This window comes from Trichosurus vulpecula, chromosome 2, assembly GCF_011100635.1.
Source record: "Trichosurus vulpecula isolate mTriVul1 chromosome 2, mTriVul1.pri, whole genome shotgun sequence".
Taxonomy (NCBI): domain Eukaryota; kingdom Metazoa; phylum Chordata; class Mammalia; order Diprotodontia; family Phalangeridae; genus Trichosurus; species Trichosurus vulpecula.
In genome coordinates this window covers 422301907-422327905 of record NC_050574.1, presented here as the reverse complement: position 1 = coordinate 422327905, position 25999 = coordinate 422301907, and the positions used below count along the sequence as shown (strand labels likewise).

General features: G+C 40.1%; 1 protein-coding gene across 1 annotated transcript in view; it reads left to right on the top strand.

Moving 5' to 3' along the window:
- The window catches only part of CTPS2 (CTP synthase 2), a 143881-nt gene that overhangs the window by 96160 nt on the left and 21722 nt on the right, over positions 1-25999 (top strand). Inside the window, exons 15-17 of the mRNA XM_036746891.1 lie at positions 981-1036; positions 3707-3803; positions 20227-20371. Of these exons, the coding sequence (XP_036602786.1) occupies positions 981-1036; positions 3707-3803; positions 20227-20371 (298 nt within the window). The remainder of the gene's footprint in view (positions 1-980; positions 1037-3706; positions 3804-20226; positions 20372-25999) is intronic.

Here is a 25999-nt window from a genome sequence, read left to right as displayed (position 1 = left end):
GGGTATCTTACCCCACAGGAAAAAAGAGGGAGGAAGATAAAAAAAAAATAAAGGGGGGGATGATGGAGGGGAGGGCAGATGGGGGTGGAGGTAATCAAAACAAACACTTTGGAAAGGGGACAGGGTCAAGGGAGAAAATTCAATAAAGCGGGATGGGTTGGGAAGGAGCAAAATGTAGTTAGCCTTTCACAACATGAGTATTGTGGAAGGGTTATACATAATGATACATGCGTGGCCTAGGTTGAAGTGCTCGACTTCTTAGGGAGGGTGGGTGGGAAGGGAAGAGGGGAGAGAATTTGGAACTCAAAGTTTTAAAAACAGATGTTCAAAAACAACAAAAAAAAAGTTTTTGCATGCAACTAAAAAAAAGATACACAGGCAATGGGGCGTAGAAATTTATCTTGCCCTACAAGAAAGGAAGGGAAAAGGGGATGAGAGGGGAGGGGGGTGATAGAGGGGAGGGCTGACTGGGGAACAGGGCAACCAGAATATATGCCATCTTGGAGTGGGGGGGAGGGTAGAAATGGGGAGAAATTTTGCAATTCAAACTGTTGTGAAAATCAATGCTGAAAACCAAATATGTTAAATAAATAAATTTAAATAAAAAAAAAAAGAAATGAGACATAGAAAAGTGTCATCATATCATTTCATCTGTCTGGTATCATATTCTCTACTCTTTTTAATGGGTGATTCAGAGTTTGTTGGTAGGGGGTTGCATTTTTTTTCCTATATCAGGATCATTGATCTAGAATCAGAAGGGACCGTACAGGCCAGCCATTTAGTCCAACCCCCTCAATTTACAGATGAAACTGTTAGGAGACCAAATTAAAATAAGTGACTTTCTTAGGGCCACACAGGTAGTACACATCTTAGGTGGATTTGAACCCAGTTCTGTCTTTGCTTTTTTTCAGTCAGTGGTTTTTTTTTTCCCCACTGTATCATACTGGCTCCTATATATTCATCTTCTTCTCTTTGTTCAGGGAAACTCTATGGGGACGTTGGTTGCGTAGACGAACGACACAGACATCGGTATGAGGTAAGGCATCATTGATCCTGATTGGTCATGGAAAGTGGGTACTTGCTTTAGCTGTGGCTAAGTGCCTCAGGGCTGGCCCCTAGAAACCCAGGGAAGAAAGTGATTTTTTTTTGGCTAAGTGAAGGAGTCCTCTGTTTGAGGGGATGTCATATTCTCTTCTGGTTCTCTTTCCTACATGTCTGCCTACTCTTTCTCAGTCTCTTAGCCACCTCATGCCCGTTAACTTTACCTTGTGTATCCCACAAGGTGCTGTCCCGACCCCCTTTGTCTTCTTCCTTTTTAGTGTTTTACTTCATGATTTCATCAGCTTCTCTGGATTCATAGGTTGTATTTATGCTAATGATTCTCAGCTCTATTTATCCAGCCCTAACCTTTGTTGATCTTTAGTCTCATCTCCAGTTGCCTGTTGACATTTTTTTTTTGGAGGGGGAAGGCAGGGCAGTTGGGGTTAAGTGACTTGCCCAAGGTCACAGAGTTAGTAAGTGTGTCAAGCGTCTGAGGCCTCATTTGAAATCAGGTCCTCCTGACTCCAGAACCGGTTCCCTACTCACTTCGCCACCTAGCTGCCCCACCTATTGACATTTTGAACTGGATGGCTTATAGATTCTGTCTTAAGCTCAACATGTCCAAAGTTTCTCATTATCTTTTCCCCCTAAACCTCCCCATTTCCAAACTTCCTCATTACTGTGGAGGGTGCCACCATCCTTTCAGTTGCCCAGGCTCACAGCTTAAGTATCATTCTTGACTCCTTCCTCACTCTCTCTCACCTCTCCCATATCCACATCAGTTGCTAAGTCCTATTTATTTTACTTTCATAGCATATCTTGTATTCTCCCCTCCTCTTCTCTGACGTTGCCACCCCGTCGGTGCATCTCCTCACCACCTCACACTTGGGCTATTGCTGGTGAGTCACACTACTACAAGTCTCTCCCTGCTTTGGTCCATCCTTTAACCATCCGTCTAAGCGATCTTTCTTTAAAAGAATTTTTTGGCAAGCAGTCAGGGTTAAGTGACTTGCCCACAGTCACACAGCAAACAAGTGTCTGAGGCTGGATTTGAACTCAGGTCCTCCTGACTCTAGGGCTAGTAGTGCTGTATGCACTGTGTCACCTAGCCACCCTTAAGTGATCTTTCTAAAGCATAGCTCTTACCATATTTGTCACTCTGCTAGTCAGTAAACCCCAGTGACTTCTGTTACTTCCAAGATCTAATATAAAACCCTTGTGTGGCGTTCAAACCTGGTACCCTCTGCCTTTCCAGTCTTCTTACGCTCTACATCTCCCCATGTCCTCTGTGCTCCAGCGACGTTGTCCTCCTTGCTGTTTCTAGAACAAGATACTCCCAACTCTGGGTGTTTTCTCGGGCTGTTCTCTTCTTTCCTTCTGCAGCTCTACCTTCTGACTTCACTGGCTTACTTCAAGTATCAGTTAAAATCCCGCCATCTACAGAAAGCCTTTCCCAATTCCTCTTACTTCTAACACCTTCCCCTGGTTGGTTATTTCCAGTTTATCCTGTTCATAGCTTATATGTACGTAGTTGTTTTCATGTTGTCTCCTCCGTTAGACCGTGAAGGGCTATCTTTTGCCTTTCTTTATATTCCTAATGCTTAGAACAGTGTCTGGCACACAGTAGGTACTTAATAAATGTTTATTTTAAAAACATTTATTATTATTATTTATACACAATATACATAATATATAGCCTAATGATACATTATAAATTAATACATCATATTTAATAATGTAATTAGTTAATATAATTGATAATGGTGATGAAGAAGAAACAGACTGTCTGCAATTGCCTCAGAGTTGAGTGTAAAAGAACAGACAGTTCAGAGGTCGGGGTGATTACTTCCTCTTATTGTTTACCAGAAATAAATTCTGGAAGAATGTGTGTGTGTGTGTGTGTGTGTCTGTGTTTTATAAATATGTACATAGCCTGTTGACATTAGTATATAGACTGTTTCTGAGCTCATTCTACCTGTGCCTTTACCTTTTAGGACTCAATTTTCCCTCCTTAGCCCCCTACCTTGATGAGTTCATATAATTTAGAGCCAGAAAGGTCCTTAGAGGTCCTTTATTCAGAGTCTTCTTGTTTTAAAGATGGAAAGCAGAGACAGGTAAAGTGACTTGCCCAAAGTCACATAGGTAAGTGGTAAAATCAGGATTTGAACAGAGAGCAATAAATCCGGGTATTTTTCTTCTTACAGCATGCTGACTTTTAACTTCACAGGGTCTTCTTCTTCTTGGAGGAGAAAGCATGGCACCAAGGGGGAATCTGATTATGCTCGTGATGACACTGTTTAATAAGAGCTAAATGAATATCAGTGGAGGGTGTGACATTTTGGTAGTCATGTGAGGGAGATAAGTCATTATTTTAGCTTTCTAGCTAGAATGCAAAAATCAGAGGCAGCTAGATGGTGCAGTGAGTACAGCACTGGGCCTGGAGTCAGGAGGACTTGAGTTCAAATCTGGCCTCAGACACTTGACACACTTACTAGCTGACCTTGGGCAAGTCACTCAACCCCAATTGCCCTGCCTTCCCCCTCCAAAAAAAAAAAAAGAAAAAGAAAAAAAATAGAATGCAAAAATCTAGATACGGCCAAGGCTAAATGGCTTCTGATACCTGATGCTACCCAAGTCATTTGAGTTCTTTTTTTCTTCCCCCCAGGTTAACCCAGAATTAATCCAGCAATTTGAAGAGAAAGGTTTGAAGTTCGTAGGTCAGGATGTTGAAGGAGAAAGAATGGAGATCATTGAATTGGCAAGTAAGTAGGTTTGGTAAACTGTGAAATGTCCAAATCTCTCCCTCTCTCCCTCTCTCCCCCTCCTTCACTTTCCTCCCCCTCTCTCTCTTCCTCCTTCTTCCGCTCTCTCTGTCTTTCTATCACTCCCCACATCCACAAGCTCAAAAAACTTTTAGTGTGGTTTTGTTTTTATATCATGTTCATTTCTCTTTAATTCTACACCCTTCATCCCCTGTCCTCCTCCTCTCCCCCTGAACCCATTAAACTTTTTCTTGTAAAAAAGAAAAGGACTTAAGCAAAGCCAATGGACACAGCCACTATGGCCGACATTATATATATGTGTATATATGTATGTATTTATACAGTGCTCCACCTATCTACTGAGAGGAGCAAATTGAGATGATTCATTGCGGTTGCCCTGAGTTCAGTTCCTTTTAGTGCTGTTACCACTCGCCTTGTTGTTTTTAGTCCTTGGTCTCTTGGTTCTGCTTTCTTTACTTTGTATCACTTTATACAGTTCTTTCCATGTTTCCCTGAACTCTTTATGTTTCTCTTCTCTTATGATGCTAGAATATTCCATTAAATCCGTATACCATCCATTTGTTCAGCTCTTCCCTTATTGATGGACGCCTGTTTTGCTTCCAGTTTTTGTCTACCTAAAGGGAGGTTGCTAAGGTGAATTTTTTGTTATCTGTGAAATCTCAACTATTGAGCTGGGTTTTACTGGGTGGGATTGCTGGGTGAAAGGCTATCAGTTGTTAAGTGACATTTCTTACATATTCTGAGTTGTCACCTGCTGTGTGCCAGGTATGTGATAGATACTGTGTAAAAAAATACAAAAATCCAGTAATCCCTGCATTTAAGGAGCTGACATTCTATTGGTGAAATCACTGTATATGAAGAACAGATGCTAAATAAATGTGTTTAAGTACAAGGTGTTAGTGAGGAAGAGCACTAGCCAGATGGAGGTTTGGGCTTTGTGTAGAAGGTTCTGCTTGAGCTGGGTCTTGACGTGAGAGCTTCTGTGAGGCACAGGTGAAGGGGGCATTTCAGTGCCTGGCAGAAGGCCAGTGTAAAAGTGGATGGCAGCTGTAGGGTCAAGAGATGAAAAGCAAAGAAAGCCAATTTTGCCAGACCTGAGAGTGTCGGAAGGGGATTAATATATAAGATAGAATGAGGCTAGAAAAAAATAGGTGGGGGCCAAGTTGTAAAGGCCTTTAAAAGTCAAACAGAGGAGCTTATATTTTATCCAAAGGGTCATATGGGGTGGGGGCAGCTAGGTGGTGCAGTAGCTAGAGCACTCGTGGTGGAGTCAGGAGGACCTGAGTTCAAGCTGTGTGACCCTGTGCAAGTCTCTTAACCCCAAAACCTTAATAACTCCATCCCCACCCGCAAAAAAGACCAAAGGACAATAGGGTTTGAATAGGGGAGTCATGTGTTCAGGTCCATTGCTTCAGGAACATCACTTTGGCAGCCATGTGGAAGATGGATTGGATTGGGGGGAGTCTTAGGGAGGGGAGTTGAAATGGGAGTAGGGAGATCCATTAGGAGGTCATTGTAGTGGGGAAATGGCCAGGTCCTGAACTGAAGTGGTAACCGAGTAGAGAGAAGGGGCTAGAGAAGTTGTTGTGAAGATAAAAATGGCAAGATTTGTATATGTGGGGTGAGAGGAGAGTGAGAATTCAAGGATAAAGGCAAAGTTATGAACCTTGGAGAGTGAAAGGATGGTGGTGCCCTTGACAGAATTAGGAAAGTTTGAGAGTGGGAAAGGTTTGAGGAGATTTTTCTTTCCTTTCCTGTTGTATAAAAATCAGTTTCATTCTTTTAAAATTTTTTCTTAGGCAATCAGCAACAAATATGAACATTTCCACCTACAATGAAAGCCAGAAAACAGGATTGTTTATAAAACTGCATATCTGTTTTATATAGCTTGAATTTTAAAATCCTTATTAAATTTAATGGAGTTGTACCAACACTGCCCTTTGTGTCTCCTTCTATACTTCCTTGTCTTCTGTGTATTTTTTAAATGTTTCATTGATTCTCTTTTATTCTTTTTTAATATCACTTTTGTTCTCCCCTATTCCACCCCAAAATAAAAACCCTTCCTTGAAACAAATAAGCGTGGTTAAGCAAACAAATTTATGTTGTATCAGTCAGGTCTGGACAGTGCATATTCTCTTTTGTGCTTATTGCCCATCACTTTTTCACCTACGCACACATGTGTATAGACTTGGCAGGCAAGCTTCATCATTAATTTATTGGTGCTGTGACTAACCTTTGTATTCATCAGGGTTCTTTAGTGTTTCAGAATTGTTTTCCTTTACTTGTTGTGGTGATTGTGTAAATAGTTCCCTGTCTTCTCTTTGCATCACAGTTCTCTGCATTTCATACTAATCCTACCTGGTTTCTCTGGAACAACCCCTTTCATCATATCTTATGCAGTTACGCATTTCTATTACATTCATCTACCTTTCTATAATTGATGGGCACCCACTTTGTTTCTTGCTCTTTGTTAAAGCAGAGTGTTTTTAGAAATGGTTTGGTATGTATAGGTCCTTCTTCTCTTTATTTGGTCTTTTTTTAGGGTATATGCCCAGTAGTGGTATTGCTGGATCAAAGGGTGTGCACAGTTTAGTGATTTTTGGGATATAGTTTCAAATTACCTTCCCAAAACAATCCTCGACCTCACCAACAGTGCCTTAGCATGCCTCTCTTCCTACACAGCCCATCCGACAATTATCATTTTCCCCTTTTAGCCTCTTTGCCAGTCTGATGACTGTCAGGTAGAATTTCAGAATTATTTTAGTTTGTATTTCTTTTACTATTAATGATTTGGAGCATTTTTCATGTGGTTGTTGATAGCTTGCTTTTTTCTTTTGAGAATGAATGACTAAATCATTTAAGTGCCTACTATGTGCAAGGCACTGTGCTAAATGTTGGGTATAGAATTAGAAAAGTTAGACAAAACTCTGCTCTCAAGAAGCTCACGTTTCAATGGGAGAGACAGTGAATATGGAAGATGTCAGCTGAAGGTCAGATGGAAAAGCCTTAAGGCTCTTAGATTTTAGCAGCAAGGCAGATGTGAATACCTCTTTCATATAACTTCCCCCGATAAAATTTTATCAGTTTCTGATGCTGAGAATTGCTTGTTCATATCTTTTCACCATTTATCTATTGGGGAATGGCTCTTATTCTTATGTATTTGAATCAATACCTTATGCAACTTGGATCCCAGGAACGAATGAAGTCATCAGATAAGAGAGTGAGCTATGGGGATGTTAGAAAAGGGCCTAGGACAGAGCCTTGGGGTCCAATTGTGGGTAATGACAAAGATCCAAGGTGGATGTAGCTAAGGTAGAAGGGAAGAATACTTGGTCATTGGAGTCGAGAGGTTAAAGTATTTTGTATTTGTATGTTGAAGTTCCCTGGTATAAAGGCAGGTATTGGGGTGGGGAGAGAGACTGTGATTCAGGCACTTAACTCACTGAGAAAGGAGCAGATCTGTGACATGCTGGTAAATATTTAACAACTGCCTCTCTGGCAAAAATAAAAAAAAAACATATGATGGACACAGTTTTAAACATAATATACAGCATTAACATTTTCTCCATCACTTTTTAAAGTCTAGACAGTGAACAAAGCAATAAATTAAACCCTGATTTGTAGCATTTTTTTGCTATCCACCGGCAGCTGGGTGGCACAGTGGTTGGAGAGCTGGGAGGCACAGTGGTTGGAGAGCTGGGCCTGGAGTCTGGAAGACTGAATTCAGTTTCAGCCTCAGACACTTACTAGCTGTGTGACCTTGGGCAAGTCATTTAATGTCTGTCTGTCTCCATTTCCTTATCTGTAAAATGGGAATAGTAATGGTGCCTATCTGCCAGGGTTGTTGTGAGGATCAAATGAGGTGACCTGACCCACGGTAGCTGCTATATATGAAGATGATGATGATGATGATGATGATGCAGCTGGGTGGTGCAGTGGATAGAGCTCTGGGTCTGGAGTCAGGAAGAGTCTTTTTTTCTGAGTTCAAATCTGGTCTCAAGACACTTACTAGCTGTGTGACCCTGGGCAAGTCACTTCACCCCATTTGCCTCAGTTTCCTCATCTGTGAAATGAACTCCAGAAGGAAATGGCAAAGAACTCCAGTATCTTTGCCAAGAAAACCTCAAACAGGGTCACAAAGAGTCAGACGTGACTGAAACGACTGAACAACAGCAAACAACATTAGTAATAATTAATAATATGAGATGGCCGTAGCATAGCACTGAGTGATAGTATGTTGGAGATGGGGAGATAACAGGAACAGCCACCAAGATCAGGATTGGGTGAAATTTGGATAGAGTAAACCTCAGCTGTTCATCAGCCTAGTGGTTAGAGCACCAGGCCCTGGAGTCAGGAATGATGTAGACACAAAGGTGCCCTGAGGGTTGAGTTTAAACTTTTTCATAGTTTATCCTCTAACCTGGAGAGCTCCAAAGTCTCGAAGGTGCCCTGAGGGTTGAGTAGCTCTCTCCCTGGCACCCTAAAGTCTCCTTCCCTTATCTTGAAATACAACAAAACTTTCCTACATTCTGCACCTCCCTCCCCATCCTGGGTCATGGGATCGCCTTGTCTCCCTTATCTTGTGTCATTCATGGTCCTCAACCTGTGTCCTTATCTTGTAAGACTTATCCTATCCCTAAATCTCCAACCCCCATAAGAAACCCTTAAGTCATCCTACAGGCTGTATAGTTTTTTGTCTATATAAGTCTGGTTTTTTTCCCTACATGAGTACCTTTTAAATAAAAGCTCCTTGCTAAATCTCAGGTCTGTGTGCTTTTGCATCAATAAAGCTCCCATCGGCTACAGAGAAGGTCTAAGTGAATTCTTTCACATTTGAACCAGCTCTCCCAACTCTGACTTTGCCAAGGAAGATCTAAGTTCAAATCCAGCCTCAAGCACTTACTAGCTGTGTGACCTTGGGCAAATCACTTAACCCTGTTTGCCTCAGTTTCTTCATCTGTAAAACGAGCTGGAGAAGGAAACAGCAAAACCATTTCAGTATATTTGCTAAGAAAACCCCAAATGGGGTCATGAAGAGTCAGACACAACTGAAAAATGACTGAACAACCAAAAAACCTCAAAGGAGGAATGACCTTGATGAGTGATAGGAGTAGAGGGAGAGCCTGAAAGTGGCAAAAGGGCATGTTCTTATATATATCTTGGGACCAGTGAGTGTGAGAGAAGATAAAACCAATAGTGAAAAAAACAGCCAGGGATGCAGATCATCTGGGGAAGCCAGGTCTCTGTGAGTGCCAGAGGATGGAGAGAACATGAGAAGAAGTCTAAGATGAAGGGAATTTGCCAGTTACAGAGCAGGGGAAGGAAGGAGCCATTTGGAGTGGGATATGGGATGTGTAGGCTTGAGGTAGGTAGCAATGCAAGGTTGGGCGGTAGGAGGTGGAGAGGAAGATGTATGACTGAGACTGGGAGAGTAAGAAGGAGTGGGTGTTTGCTAAGCATTGGGGAAGTAAGTCCGGCCTAAGGGAAGAGACTGGATGAATTGTGAGTACTTTTGAATAAAAGGGTACGTGCATTTTGAGTCCAAAGTTGAATTCCTGGTCTTTTAATTGCCCAAGAATCTTCCATGTCCTTTTCATGCTTCTTCTTAATCACACAGTAATTCAAATGAGAAGGTATAAATTGAATGGCAGTACTATATGTAAAAGGAAGACGTCTGAAGAATGTTCATCCCTCAGTTTTTTTTTTTTCATCTATTTCTTAAGAAATTCTTGTGATTTTTCTTCCTTTCCTTAACCTGTGGTTATGGCCAGAAGACACTCCCTGTAGCACTGTACTGATTTGGACCCTTAGTATTTATGTGTAACTCTTCTTATTGCCAGTATGGTAAAAAAAAATCATAAATGCATCTGGGAAGCATAAAAGCACCAATTTACTTACTTAATTCTGTAAATTTAGCCAGTTCTCAGCAGGTTATTGTATTTGGTTTTAAGGTAAAGAAAACCCCTGCAGACTACACTTGAAGAGTTCACTTATCCTCCTAGAAAGATTGACACTCTCTCAAACCCATTCTGTTGGGATTTACCTCTCCATTCTAAAAGGTACCAGAAATACTTAAAGTCAGACTTGGCCTTTATTTCATCTTGATGTCTGACTTAATACCACCTGAAAGAATGCCTTCTGGGAGGTGGGCCTGCGGTGATTTTTTGGGTTCTGTATCTTTTGTAAGAAGCTCCTTGAGTGTGGGTCCCATGATGGCTCAGCAATATGCTTGGTATGGCAGATGACGTATAGGAGGTGTTTTAAAATTGAAAATCCTTCATCATAGTAAAAGACAAGTCAGTCATACATTTTTTATCCTCAAAATCCTTTCTTAGCAAGCTGAGCTTTTTGTGTACATCAAAATAGCACAGACGTATTTGACTTCTAAAAAATTCTCTTCTGATAAAGCTTAACTATAAGCTGCAAAGGATCTGAGATGTGATATTTTGCATTCTTGAATATTTGGTTTGAAATGAGAGATCTTTTTCCGCTTCTTTTTTTTTATTACCTACTACCTCTCCCTCTTTGAAGTACGCTATAGTAAAAGTTATCCTTGCCTCAAAATTTTAGTTCCCTTTGGTTTCAAATGAAAGAAAAAAGTTTTAGGTGTTAGTTTAAAAATGATACGTATTTCACATACTCTGTAACTGAGTGGTGTAAAAGTCTTAAAAAATTTAATAAAAATTCTACAGGCACGTTGAAAGAAATAGAAATTATAAACTGATTTTTTTTTATGAGCTAATTATACTGCTGTAGTGATTGGACTCTCATATTCAATGACATAACCAGTCCTCATTCCTGTGGGATCACCGAGAAAGTCATTTGGACTGAAATGTCATGTAGTTTTTAATTCAATCTCTGTTGATTGCACAGTGCAGTATGAAGCCATATGGACAATACAGTGGAAATTGAAGACATTGGCTCTTGCCCTTGAGTTTACAGTCTAGTTGGAGAAAAGACTTAAAGTGACTAGGGAATAATATTGGTGAAAATAGCTAACATTTGTATTAGAACTTTAAAGTTTATAAAGTGCTTTATATACATTATCACTCTTGGTCCTTACAGGTTGGGGGTGGTGGTGAATAATACAGGTATAACTTCAGTTTCAGTTGTATCCAACTCATCATGACCCCATTTGAGGTTTTTTTTGGTAAAAGATACTACAGTGGTATAATTATCTCTATTTTAATTTTATTGGTGAGGAAACTGAGTCAAAGAGAGGTTAGATCACTTGCTCATGGTCTTATAGCTAGTAAGTGTCACCGGTGGCATATTGCAATTTAGCATTAAAAATTAATTTTTTGTTTTGCTTTTCTTTTTTTTTTTTTGTACTGGACTTATCATTTCACTAGTGCTTGGAAATTTCCCTACCAGTGCAGTTCAGTTCTTGCCCTGAAATGTGTAATCTTTAAAAAAAAAAATTATTAATTTATTTTTAACATTTTTTTTCTTTTTAAATTTTGAGTTTCAAATTCTCTCCCTTCTCCCCGCCACCTACTGAGAAGGCAAGCAACAGGATGTCAATTATACATGTGAAATCCTGCAAAACATGTTTCCATATTTGCCATATTTTTTTAAATGCAAGAAAAATAAAGTGAGAAAATTATACTTCAGTTTTCACTCGGAGTTTATCAGTTCTCTCTCTGGAGGTGGATAGCATTTTTTTTCATCATGTGTCCTTTGGAATTGTCTTAGATCATTGTATTGATCAGTGTAGCCAGGTCTTTCACAGTTGATCATCATTCTAATGTTGCTGTTTCAGTGCACAGTAATTTCTTGCTTCTTCTCACTTCACTTGCCGTCAGGTCATAGAGATCTTACGTGTTTTTCTGAAACCACTTAGCTCATCTTTTCTTATAGCACAATAGTACTTCATCACAGTTATGCCACAACTCGTTCAGCCATTCCCCAATTGATGAGCGTCCCCTCAATTTCCAATTCTTTGCCACCACGAAAGAACAGCTATAAAATTTTTTGTATACAAAGGTCCTTTTCTTTTTCCTTTGATTTCTTTGAGATATAGACCTAGTAGTGGTATTGCTGGGTCAAAGGGTATGGATAGTATGTACAGTTTTATAAGTCCTTTGGGCTTAGTTCCAAATTTTTTTCCAGAATGGTTGGACCAGTTCACTACTTTACCAGCAGTTCATCAATGTACCTATTTTTCCCTCATCCCTTGCAGCATTGTGCTTGGGTCTAATTTTTCTTTGAGGCTTTATAGCTGTTTTCACATTGTTGTCTTCTGAGTTTTTGTCTCAATCTTCCCACTGTAGTAGCTTTTTATGGTTGCTTTTTTATTTATTTTATCATTTTTCCAGCCTATTTCTCAACTGTGAACTTTATGTTAAAGTTGGGCTCTGCTCATCTGTGAGTATGTGCTCATCTGAAGCACTGTCTCAAGCTTCAGTTATTTTTTTGTGCTATTATTTTCAGAGCTAGTTCTGGGGATCTGCCAGTTTTTGGTGCTTCCAAGGCAGTGTGATCCTGGGAGAGGTGTGATCACTGCTTTCCTGGTCTGGTCTCTTGTCTTTACCAAGGAAGCAACCCTGATCTCCTGTAGCTGCACACGCCAATGCTCCTCTTTGCCTGGGTACTGTGACCAAAGTCCCTGCTCCCTTGTGACTGTTCTCTGCTCTGGAACTGTGACCTGGAACTGCTTATGGGCAATAGAGTGGCCAGTGAGTGCCAACTGTATCCAGTGCCGGCAAAGGGTCCTCTGTAATCTCCTTCTGACTCTTTTACAGTGTCTGGGTTGGGAGCTCTTAGAGCTGTTGCTGCTTTAGTTATTGGTGTCTTGGCCTGTTTGGGCTCTAGACAAACCTCCACCAGACCTCCAGCCCATTGTTACAGAGTTCTCCTGCCTACCTCTTATGTTTTTTTTTTTTTTTAGTCTGGAAAAATATCTCACTCTGACTTTTTGTTGGCTCTGCTGCTCCAAAATATGTTTTGAAGCATTATTTTAAAGTTGTTTGGAGAGGAATGTTAGAGTTCAGCTGAGTGGCTGCCCCTAACACATCATCTTGGCTCTGCCTGAAACATGATGCTTTAACACATAGAGATTAGGCAGCTTACTGAGGGTCACATAGCTTGTGAGCATCTAAGGTAGGATTTGAACCTAGGTGTTCCTGACTCCAAGCTCAGTTCCCTTGATTGGTTGGTTGTTGTCCATCATTCTCAGAGAGGACCAAAATGACATCACTATGCTAGGGTCAAGTTACAGTGCGTCCACCTATGGCTGATCAGACCAGTACAAGCTCAGAACATTCTGCCAGAGGTCGGGCACAAGTAATCCATGTGAATACTTGGGCATCCCATGTTTCTTTGGAGCTACTTCAGTTCTGCTTGGCACCTTCTTTGATGCAGGCATCCTGTACTGGATGCCATTGTCTCCTGTGTCACACAATCAGTTCTAAAGTTCTTCACAGAGTGTCCTCGTATCACTTTTTCTGACCACCGTGTGAGCGTTTGCCACAAATACTCAAGGCAAAGCGAGGCCAGTTCCCTATACAGTACATTGCAATGACATAGTAAAAACAGGAAGCATTCCTTCTGTAAATCTGGGCTGTACGCTCTCACAAATACAGTGTTTATGTCAAGATTGGGTAGGCACAGAGTACAAAGGTACACATGTAGGGACCACATGTGGCCAAGTCAACTCACCACTCCTGGTACTGCAAGGCCTGAAAGTCTTTTCTTTCTTCATTGAGCCCTCTGCTGCCAGACTGGAATTGTTCTTCGTTGGACACGGCTTATTTGCTGAATGAATTCCCTGGCCTTATTCCTCAGTGGGTGTCCCTGTTTTAAAAGACTGGATGAATTTGTCAAACATATTTAAAAGAAAGCTAGCATATCAGTATTTGGTAAGAAAATTTAAAAAGTTTAAACTATTACCTCCAGAATAAAATATTAAATCCTCTGATGTTCGAGGCCCTTCTTCTAACCGAGCCCACTTCTACCTTTCCAGTCTTCTTGCCCCTTACTCTCCAACGTATATTCCTTGATCCAGTAACACTGGCCTCCTGGCTGTTCCACGATCAAGACATTCCATCTCTCAGCTTTGGGCATTTCTTCTAGTCCCCTGTGCCTGGAATGCTTTCCCTCCTCATCTCCGCCTACTGGCTTTCCTGGCTTCCTTCAAGCCCCAACTAAAATTCCACCCTCTCCCACAAGCCTTTCCTGATACCTCTTATTGCTATTACTTCCAATTTATCCCGTATATATCTTGTTTCTGCACAGCTGTCTGCGTGTTGTCTCCCTCATGAGCTCCTGGAGAAGGAGCTGTCTTTTGCCTTTCTTTGTATCGCTAGCACTTAGCATGGTACCTGGCATATAGTACGGACTTAGTAAATGTTTATTGACTGGCTGATTGACTGATACTTCTATTCTGGAGCAAGCTGTGAAATTTCTCTACCTAGAGGCAGCTAGGTGGCACGGTGGATAGAGTGCTGCGTCTGGAGTCAGGAAGATCTGATTTAATATTTGGCCTCAGATACTTACTACCTATATGACCCTGAGCAAATCATTTAATTTCTACCTGCCTCAGTCTCCTCGTCTATGAAGTAGACATAATAATAGCACCTACCTCCCAGGGTTGTGGTAAAAATCAAATCAGATTTGTAAAGGCACATAGTGGGTGCTTGATAAATGCTTATTTCCTTTCCCTCCTTCTTTGCATCAACTCTGCTTTTCCATCTGCTAATAGAGAGCGGCCAGCTTGCCAGATGTTTCTTTCCTATGGTGACAGAAACAGGATGTTTAAAATTTGTCTAAGCATCCATTCTCATTCCAACTAGCCTTTTCAGTTTTTCTGATTACATTGTCAACACATTATATATTAGAATGCTTCAGTGAGAGCTAACCCTTCCCTGTGTTGAATGGATTCCGTCTTTCACCTTTATCTATTGTCTGCCTTTCATGGTGATTTCTAAATTGGTACCCTATAACCCAGGTTTTTAACCTGGTTTTCAGGCGCGGTAAAAATATATTTTGGCAAAATTAGAATATAATTGACTTCTTTCATAATTGTACATTATTTTAATTTATGCATTTAAAAATGTTGATTTGAGAAAGAGTCCATAGGCTTCACCAGACTGCCAAAGGGGTCCATGACGCAAAAAAAGTTAAGAACGTGTCTTGAACCAGGAGAACATTGTACACAGTAACAAAAGTGATAATCTACTGTGAAAGACTCAGCTTCTCTGATTAAGACAGTGATCCAAAACAATTCCAAAGGACTCATGATGAAAAATGCTATCCATCTCAAAGAGACTGATAAACTCTGACCACAGATTGAAGCGTATTTTATTAATTTACTTTTTTATGTAACATGGCTAATATAGAAATATGTTTTGCATGACTTCACATATATAATGGGTATCATACTGCTTGTATTCTCTAGGAGTGGGAAAGAGATTGAGGGGAGGGAGAGAATTTGGAACTCTTTTTTTTTCAATTTTATTTTATTATTTTTTTTTTATTAAATGAATTTTTTATTTTTAGTTTACAACATTCAGTTCCACAGATTTTTGAGTTCCAAATTTTCTCCTCCTCCCTTCCTCCCCCTCGTCCCCCAAGATGGCATGGAATCCAATATATGTTCTACATATACTTTCGCATTAAACTTCGCATTAAACAAGTTGTAAAGAAGAATTATAACCATTGGAATGAATCATGAGAAAGAAGAAACAAAACCAAAAAAAGAAGAGAAAAAAAAGAGAACAAATAGTTTGCCTCAATCTGAGTTCAGACTCTATAATTCTTTCCCTGGATGTAGATAGTTCTTTACATCAAGAGTCCTTTGGAGCTGTCTTTGAACCTTGTATTACTGAGAAGAGCCAAATCTATTAAAGTTAGTCATCACAGAAGCAGTATGTCTGTGGTTGTGTATAATGTTCTCCTGGTTCTGCTCCCCTCACTCAGCATCAGATTCCAGATTATTGTGAAGTCCGTCTGTTCCTCATTACTTATAGCACAATAGTATTCCATTACATTCATATACCACAACCTGTTTAGCCATTCCCCAATTGATGGGCATCCCATTGATTTCCAGTTCTTTGCTACCACAAAAAGAGCGGCTATAAATATTTTTGTACATATGGGTCCCTTTCCCCCTTGTGTAATTGCTTTGGGATATAGCCCTAGAAGTGGTATTGCTGGGTCAAAGGATATGCACATTTTTATAGCCCTTTGGGCATAGTTCCAGAGAATTTGGAACTCTTAAAAAAGAATGTTAAAAAATTAACAAACAATAAGGAAAATGAACTTAAAAAAACCCTTTCATAGAACATTCAGTTTTTTCTGAAGATTTAAATCAGTTTTCTTTGATAGTTTTCACCTATGATAAACCCTTACAAGGATTGTTTTGAGGATCAAATATATTAAAAGTGCTTAAATACTGTACGTATTCTAATTATTAACATTTTTTATTTGTCCAGACCTGGGATTTCATCTGTATAGGGAGTTCAGTGGTGAGGAAAAGTCCTCCTACCAATGCAAATCAGCAACTGGTTTGCAGCTTATACTCTTGGAGAACTGCTGGAAGCACTAAAAAGTTAAATAACTTTCTAAGGGTCACTCAGCCAGTATGTATTAGAAGTAGGAGCAGAACCTGGGTCTTCCTGATTCTAAAGCTGGCTCCCTTCACCCTCCATCACATTGCTTTGCTTCAACCTTACTTTTAGGGTAAATATCATCAACATTTGTCAGTCAGTCAGCAGTATCATACAGTTATTAAATGACCACTATGTCTTATGTCTCAATCCTCCAGTAGACCCCCTCCCTTGTAGGTAGATAAATACGGAGCAGATCAACATATTGGCCTTTTCTGAAAACATACTTCTTATTTTGTATGCATAGTTTCCCACTTTTCTGTCTTTTCTATCTTTTTTACACTTTCACTCCTCAGCCTTTATAGGCTTGATTATCTCTATTCAGATGACTCACACACACATACACACACACACATGCACACACAAACAAAGCAGGCAAATTCATGTGTACATATGTCCATATAGACATGCATGTATATATGCTGCATATACATGTATGTGGGTATATGCACACACATGTACATGCAGTTTCTTTTTTTGAATGCTAGTCCTCTATCACCAACTACCTGGACCATTTAGATGGAGTATCCAATTGGCATATCAAAGTGAACATGTCCAAAATAGAATTATCCTCTCCCCCTCCTCTCTGCACACTCATCCCTTTTCCAAGTTTCCTAGTACCTTTGATGGCTTTGTTGTGCTCCCGGTGACCCAGGCTTGCATCCTTAGTGCCCTCCTCAATTCCTCTCTCTCATTCACTGTACATTTCTGAATCGTTGCCGCATCTCGTTGCTTCTGTCTCCTCAACATCTCTCAGTATAGGTCCACTTAGCTCACACAGCTTCCACCCTGGTTCATCACCTCATGCCTACTTCCAGTTGGTCTCCCCGACTCAAATCTTTTCCTATTCCAAATCATTCTCTACCCAGCTGTCAAAATGATTTTCCTACAGTGTTGGTCTAATCTGTTACCACTCCCCACCCCTCTCAGGGTACTCTCCTGATTTCTTATTGACTCTAGAATAAGAAATAAACTGTTTTGGGCTTTTAGTAAAGCTATTTACAACCTGGCCCCAACCCTACTTTTCAACCTCACTATATAACTGCCTTCTCACCTTCTGGGCAGTTAGGTGGTGTAGTGGTTAGAGTGCCAGGCCTGGAGTCAGGAAGGACTCATCCTCCTGAGTTCAAATTTGACTTACTAGCTGCATTACCCTGGGCAAGTCACTTAACCCTTTTTGCCTTAGTTTCTTTATCTGTAAAGTGAGCTAGACAAGGAAAAAGCAAACCACTGCAGCATCTTTGCCAAGAAAACCCCAAATGGGGTCACAAAGAGGCGGACACAACTGACAATGACTGCACATCAACAAATCCCACATTCTCCAGTCTAGCCAAACTGGCTTTCTTGGCTGTTTCTTATACATGGTAGCTGACATTTAAATAATGCTTACTATGAGCCAGGCACTGTGCTAAGCGCTTTAAAATGAACAGTAATAACTAATGAGAGCTGACATTTATATAGTGCTGACTGTTTGTAAGCTCTTTACAATTGTTATCTCATTAGATCCTCACAACTATGCTGGGAAGCAAATAGCCGTAAAGTGACTTATCCAGGATCACACAGCCAGCAAGTGTTGGGAGCCAGATTTGAACTCTGGTCTTCCCGACTCTGGGCTCAGCCTTCTATTCACTGTGCCACCCAGCCCTCCTGTGCCTTTGCATTAACTATTCCCTCTACCTGGAATTCACCCCCTTCTTACCTCCCTCTCATAAAATCTTTGATCTATTAAGACCTAGCTTAAGCTTTCTTTCTTATCCTTACAACTACTACTGTCCTCCCTCCTTCAACTTCCTTTTACTTATATGTCTATACTTCTGTTGTCTCTCTCTCTAGCTCCCCAGTAGAATGGAACCCTGGTGCCTAGCAGTGTACTTGGCATATAGTTGGTGCCTTATAAATGCTGTTCCTTGGAGACAGGAGAAATATTTCACCATCAGCCCTTTAGTATCATGATTGGTTGCTACTTTGACCAGAATCATGAAGCTGCACTTTGCTTTTTAGCTGCTAACAGAGGTAGTTCTTGATTTTCCATCTTACAGTGCAGCTTACTGATCGGCAGTATCACCATTCTTGGGAGAGAGTCAGGGGTATGAGACTTTCTTAATTGAAGGTTCAATTTTATTTTAGCATCCTCACTTTACTGCTTTTATCAAAAAATATACCTATGGAGGTTTTAAAAATTTCTCATGAATTGGAAAGGAACTCAGAGCAACAGTGAGACACTGAAATTTTTTAAAGTAGACTAGGAAGGATATTTATTTTCATTAAAGAAAAAATCCCCAGGAGTCTTTTGAGCTTCTGTTCCACACAGACGTAGGCTAAGCATTTTATAAAAATCATTTGCCACAGGTCACAATTGTGCTAAAAGGGATAGGCATTGGGTCTAATAGGAGGGTTCAATTCAAAACAAATAAGCAGAAAACAGTATTTCAGAGCGTTTTTCCCCCTTTTGATTAAGGGAATACCATCAAAACCATCTTCTTTCTTTATTCTCTTTTCTCATCATAATGGTATCAGGGGAAGTCATTGGATAAATTCGTCTGCAAAATTGCTGTAAGTAAACAGAACCATGGTCCATTTATTCAGACAGTCTATCTCTGGCTGTGATGAGACAGATTGCACTAATATTCCATAAAACAGTACCCACAACATTATTACTTTCTGATTCTTTCATGTGGCAACCCATCACCAGATGCTGAAATTTAAGGATTGTAACATATAACAAAAAAAAATCTCTTAGTTGTTTCTCCAAGTAAAGTTAGAATCTGCTTTGTAAGTTCTGGGTTACTTTTACCTTGGATTCCATGGACTACTTCTCCCCCTCCCTTTTCCTTCCCTGTCTGGAGCTGTGATTTCATCAATGTGGAGAGCTCCCGGTGTTAAAGGTCCTTCTACTAATACAGATAGGCAACTTCTCAACAATTTAGATTTAGAGAGTCATCCAGGGGTTCTGAGAGGTTAAGAGTGACTTGTACCTGGTTGCATAGATAGTACGTGTTAGGGGCGAGGTTTCCTAAGGCTTTTTACATTCAGTGAATACCAGTGAAGCTCTCTGGCTGTTCTCTTAAGTAGCTTCCACCACCCCCAGTTTTACTCGTTACAATTAGCAAACCTTTCTTTAAAGATACTGAACTTTAGCTACTGATGATTTGTGAGAGAGATGGAGAGCGAAAAGGGATGGGGAGAAGAAAGAGGGAAACGGGTGCCCGTCAGTTGGGGAATGGCTAAACAAGTCATGGTACATGATTGTGATGGAATACCGCTGTGCCGTAAGAATGAGAAGCAGGTTGATTTAACTATCACTGTATTTATATATAATGTTCTTAGGGTCAGTCAGAATCTAGCTAAGCCTATTAGGTTCAGCACCATATTGGATAAACTCAAATCTTGTCCTGAAGTTAGGAGCTGGTCAAGAAACTTAGTGTCAGTAAATGCCTCAAGGAATTCCTTAGTACGAGGAGTGATCTGACCTTGGTCTGAAGGCCGTGATGATCCACTGGAAATGGTGGTAAGCCAAACCTAAAGTTCTTCTGAAAAATGAGAAAGCAGAGTCTTACTGTTTTCTGTTCTTTTGGCTTACCTCCAATACACTGCAGCACTTCTAGTATGTTTTGACAACATTGGTTCCTTGGTTCTGTGTGCTGTTTCATCACTTGAAATACTACCTAGAAAAAAGGTTTTGCTAAAATGTATTAAATGGAATGGTGGCTGTTTCCTTTCTGGAGGGTAAAAACTTTAATTTAGTTCTAACATTTGCTTGAGCCTTAAATGCGTTCTACCTCTTTTCATTTCAGATCATCCTTATTTTGTTGCTGTCCAGTTCCATCCTGAATTTTCTTCTAGGCCAATGAAACCTTCTCCTCCATACCTGGGTCTGTTGCTTGCAGCAACTGGTACGCTCGGTGCCTATCTGCAACAAGGCTGCAAACTGTCTCCAAGGTAACTTTTTTAGTGTTTACAGCAGTGATACAATTGCTGTTTCATTTCGAGATCTTTCTCCACCTAACTAATACATATAGAGCAGTCGGGAAAGACTTGAATTTTTCTTTAGTGGAAGATACTGTTATTAATAAAATAAAGTTTTCTCTAAAGCCCCATCATAGTACAGAGGTGATTATATGTATTTTTTCTTTCATATTTCTGTATTAGCTATGTTGCAAAAATAAAAAAAGAAGAAAAATAAAGACTATATTCTTGAAGGCCATGACTAGCACCCAGATTCTGACAGGTTCTCACAAGATGGAAAAAGAGGGAGTACAACCTTGAATAGACTGTGTGTGTATTTGAGGACCAGCCTAGTTAAATATGGAGAGGCTCAGCAATTCACAGTGACCTTTTAAAAATGTGTTTGTGTCATTTGTAGTTCAAGTGTGGTACTCTCTATATAGTATATAATAAATATTTGCTAAATAAATATCGGGATATATCTAGTTAGTAGCAGATGGATTACAATCTGTGTTGGTTATGCCCACATCAGCAAAATGACAGGTTCTTGAAATATTACTACCATAGTATTTATAGCTTTTAACAGATTGATTTTTAGACTTGTCATTATAAAGGCATTTTTTTCTTAAAAATGATAAGAGGTGGAATTAGTCAATGTTCCACGTTGGTTGTAGGAAGACAGGAACATTAATGTATTGGTTGTGGAGAGGTGAATTAGTACGGTTATTCTGGAAAGCAATATGCAAATGAAGAGACTAAAATGTCCATGGCCTCTGACCCAGAGATTCCACTGTTAGGCCCCCAAGGAGGTCATTTGTAAAAAGAAAGACTCCATAGACACCCAAATATTTATAGCCACCCTGGGCACCAAGCATATTCCCATAGATGGGGGAATAACTAATAAGCTGTGGTAGTTGATGACCAGTGGGAGCAGAGAGCAGGTAGAACTCATTTTTCTTCTGTTTTCCTGGCCAAAGGGATTGATTTTGGGACTGGAAGGGACAAATAGGGGGTTTGATACCCATAATAATGAATAATGGCATGCTTATCCAATTTGCAAATGACATCAACCCTGGGAGGGACCACTGACATGTTGAATTCTAGAGTCAGAATCCAAAGAACTCCTGACAGCCCGTAACACTGGGCAGAATCTAATTAGTTGAATATAATGGATTATTGTGCAATGAGAAGTGATGAATATGATTAATACAGAAAACCGTGGGAAGACTTAGGAACTGATGCAAAGTGAAGTGGGCAGAGCCAAGAAAACAGTATACACAATGACTATAACACTATAAATGGAAATTATTTGCCTCCTGTTTGTCATAATTTAACAATGAGAGGGAAGAAAGGACCAAAAGGACTAAATCAGCCTCTTCTGGGGATGTGTCATTGGGGAGCCCTTTCTTTCTTTGAAAATGCCCTCTCACCATTCAATCATTTCACTGCTTACGAAGTAAGGCGACAGCTCAGTCGAGATAACTCCGGATAGCTAGGACATTGACTAAGAGACATGAATGGCGATGCTCTCAGCATCACAGAATTTCAGAACTGGGAGGATGTTCTGTGGATCCCTAGTTCGAGACCTGAAATAGAATTCCTCCTATAACATAGTCTGTCAGTGCTTATGAAACCTTTGCTGGAAGGGAAGCCCACTATCTCCTGAGGCAGCCCATCTGTATTTGGGTAGCTGAACTGGTTAGGAAGTTTTTTTTTTCTTTTACTGACATCAAGCTTAGATTTATCCCTTTGTAATTCCAACCCACTGCTTCTAGTTCTCCTGTCTGGGGCGAAACATAACTTGCCCTCCTTCCATGTGACAGTCCACTTGAAGACATCTATCATATCTTCCTGGAATGTTCTCTAGGTTAAACATTATGAATTCTTTCAAATGATCCTCATATGGTCTGAATTCAAGGCTCTCTCCTCAGGACACTTTCCAGCTTGTCAACACCCTTTTTAACATGCGATGTCCACAACTAAGCACCGAATTTCAGAGGTGATCTTACCAGAGCAGAGTGCAGCAGAGTTATTACCTCTTTGTTCCTTCATGATGAGCCAGCCTCTTTGTATTCACCTTTATCATGCTGCTTACTCACTAAAATCCTCAGATTTCGGATGAGCTGTTGTCTAATTGTGCCTCCCTCCTCTTATGCTTATAATCTTTTTTTAAGCTAAGTGTAAGACTTTGAATTCATCCCTATTAAAATTCAGCTTGTTAGATTTTGCCCAGTGTTATAGCCCGCCAGGATTTTTTTGGATCCTGACTCTGGAATCCAAAGTGTTGGTGGTCACTCCCAGGTTGATATCATTTGCAAATTGGACGAGCATGTCATTATTCATTCTTATGGGTATTAACTCCCCATTTGTCCTTTCTAGTCCAAAAATCAATCCCTTTAGCAAGGAAAAAAGAAGCAAAATGAGTTTCACCTGCTCTTTGTAGCCATTTGTCATCGGCTTATCCACTCCAGACAGCAGTTCCACCCCTTCTTTGAATCTCTTCTTTACCCTATTTTTACTTTTTAAAAAGCCCTACTTCGTTGTCTTTACCTTTCTTCACCAGACTCCCAGATTGAGCAAATCCTGAGGTTTAGTATTCCTGACTCTGTTCTTAAAGGACCGTACATCCCCAACAGACATAACAAAAATATGTGTGTATGTGTATATAAAATATATATCATATATACACATGTATATGTAATTAGTAGCATATTAATTATATAATATATAATTACTGTAAATAATATATGCTACACAAGCATATATTATTAGTAGCAATTACTCATTAATAGTATAATACAGTATGATACTATATGTAATATGATGTGTTGTCACCTGTGTCATAGAGTTGTGAGGATGAAGTGATTCACAATCCTTAAAATGCTGTATACATGTTAGCTATGATGATGATGCCACATGTAACATCTTCTGCTACTTGTCCTTGCTTTGATCTCCTGTAGATGGCAGTTTATAATCCCAGTTGGTTGGCGGTTTCAGTGCATTCACCAAAGAGACTCTCTTTAGACAACTCTCTTTTTGCATCAGAATTTTTTCCGTGTCCTTAGAATTTCATTTTTAGAGCTTACCATCCCCCTGGTTTAGAATTCTTTAATAGTATTTTAGTTCATGAAATTCTTTGTGTTTTTCTTCTGAAGTGTTTTTTGCTAGGGAATGGGTCAGACTACTCCCAGCTTTCTTCTTTTCTATCAAAAACTGAAGGAGAAAGTGGTCACTTTCCTCATCATTTTCACCCCAACAACCAATTCCTCCCTATGAGAGGTGAGAATCAGATCAAGAATAAAATTTTCCCTTGTTGGTTCCTCCACTTTCTGAAGGAAGATTATTGTAAAGGCAAGTCAAGAAATATTAGCTGCCCTGCTTTTGACAGCATGAAAACTTCAGCAGACACCAGATAACTGAAGTCTTCTTTCACTGCTGTACCATGCTTCTGGATCAGGCTTGTGACCTGTTTCCCGAACGCCTGATCCTCCTCCTGTCTGAGTGGTTTGTAGTATACTCTGATGACAATATCACCTCTGTTTCTAGCCCTGTTGATCTTCACCATTTTTCTTCACGTTGAATTTATTTTCTAAATATAAAATGCTGCCTTTCCCCCTCACTTTTCCCTATCCTGTTTCTTTTGAATAAGGTATGTTTTTTTCAGAGCCGTGTTCTAATCTGATACAGTAAGCATTTATTGCATGGCACTATGCTGGGAACTGGGGATACAGAGATAAAATAGACAACAGTCACTGGCCTCGGGGAGCTTACGCTGTAAGTCTCGTTCTAGGAAGCTTCAGTGATGCCATTGAGGTCAAATTTATTCCTCCTTGTTAGGTTATTTCATCTTGTTTATTAACTCTTCACTGCTTGGGGAAGGAGAGATAGAAATCAGAATCTATATAGCACCTACTATGTCCAGATACTATGCTAAGTGCTTTTTATAAATATATCATTTGATCCTCACAACAACCTTGAGAGGTAGGTGCTGTTATCATCCCTATTTTACATTTGAGGAAACTGGGGCAAATAGAGGTTATGTGACTTGCCGAGGATCACACATCTGGATAAGCGTCTGAGGCTGGATTTGAACTCAGGTTCATGGCCCCTGAAAGGAGTTAAGGGATGATGGTTCCACATTCCCTGAATCATACCCAGATGTTTAATTATAATACTTAACCTTTACATAGCACTTTAAGGTGTGCAAGGTACTTCACAAATACGATGCCATTTTATCCCCACAACAGCCCTAGGAGGGAGGTGCTATTTCAGACATACACAGATAAAAGGGGCTCGTAGCTAGCTTTCTCCCTTCTTTAATTGCCATTATATGTTTTACCTATTACCTGACATGTGGTGTGTATTATTCAAAGCAAACCATTTCCTCATTTAAGAAATTGAGAATCGGTCCAAGGTTTAGAGATCATAATTTACTTTTATTTAGTACTTTGTAAAAAAACAAAACAAAAAACTTTCCTCATGAAAACCCTGTTGGAATAGGACTAGATAGGGAAGGCCTTATTCCTGTATCACAGATGAGGAAACTGAGTCTGAGAGAGGCGGCGGAACCAAAAGGAAAACCTAGCTCTCCGCACTCGTAGGCTCCTGTGCTCTGCAGTGAAATTCTATAGGATTGTTGGCTAAGAGCACAGTGGTTTCAGCAGCAGACTGGTCATTATAACATGGCTCTGCCATTGACCTCACACTGTCTGACATTGTATAAACGGCTTGTTCCTCGCATCCCTCATGTCCTCCTGTGTAAAATAAGGTAAGGGAACTCACTCGCTTCACAGATTAGTTAGGAGGAATAATATAAAAAGCCAATCATCTGGTAATTTGCAGGTGCAAAGTCATATAGAAATGTTAAGTCTTAAATGGCTATGGTGAGCAGTGTGTGGGCTGTCCGCCTGTATGAGGTTTCTCTACATGAACAAGCAGAGGAAACCTAACAATCTCTGCATAAGCCCCAGAACAACTTCTCAGAAAACCAATTACTTGCTGGTGCCTCTCATAGGCTCTTGGGAGTACTAGGCAAACAAATTACTCTTTAGAACTCAGCTCAAAGACTCTACCTTGCATACAATGCAGGCAAGGCCCAGTAAATGTGCTGGGGTTCATGGATAAGATTTCTTCCTTGGGCCTTTTTGTTTTACTAAGGGAGACCCTGGGCAAAAGGAGTGGCAGGCAGCTAGGTGGCAATGGATGGAATGCTGGGCCTGGAGTCAGGAAGACTCATTTTCAGGAGTTCAAATCTGGCCTCAGACACTAGTTGTGTGACCCTGGGCAAATCACTTAACCCGGTTTAGATAGATTATCTCATTTGGTCTCCAGTTTGACCCACTGCAATAACCTATTCAAATAAGAACTTTGCTGTTTTTTTTCTTTAGGATATCATGCTTGGGAGTGATCAGCTGTCATACCCAAGAGCCACACCCAGTTTAACATTATGCTTGCCAGTTCCTGAGTTGAAGGGATTTTGGAGGTACCCTTCTCTCTGTGCTCTATCCTTTATCTAGAATACTAGATTAATTTTACAGTTTTGGTGACTGGTGCCACTAAAATGGGCTGGGATGGGATTATGTATTTATATCTTTAAAAAATTTTTATTGATAGCTTGTGTTT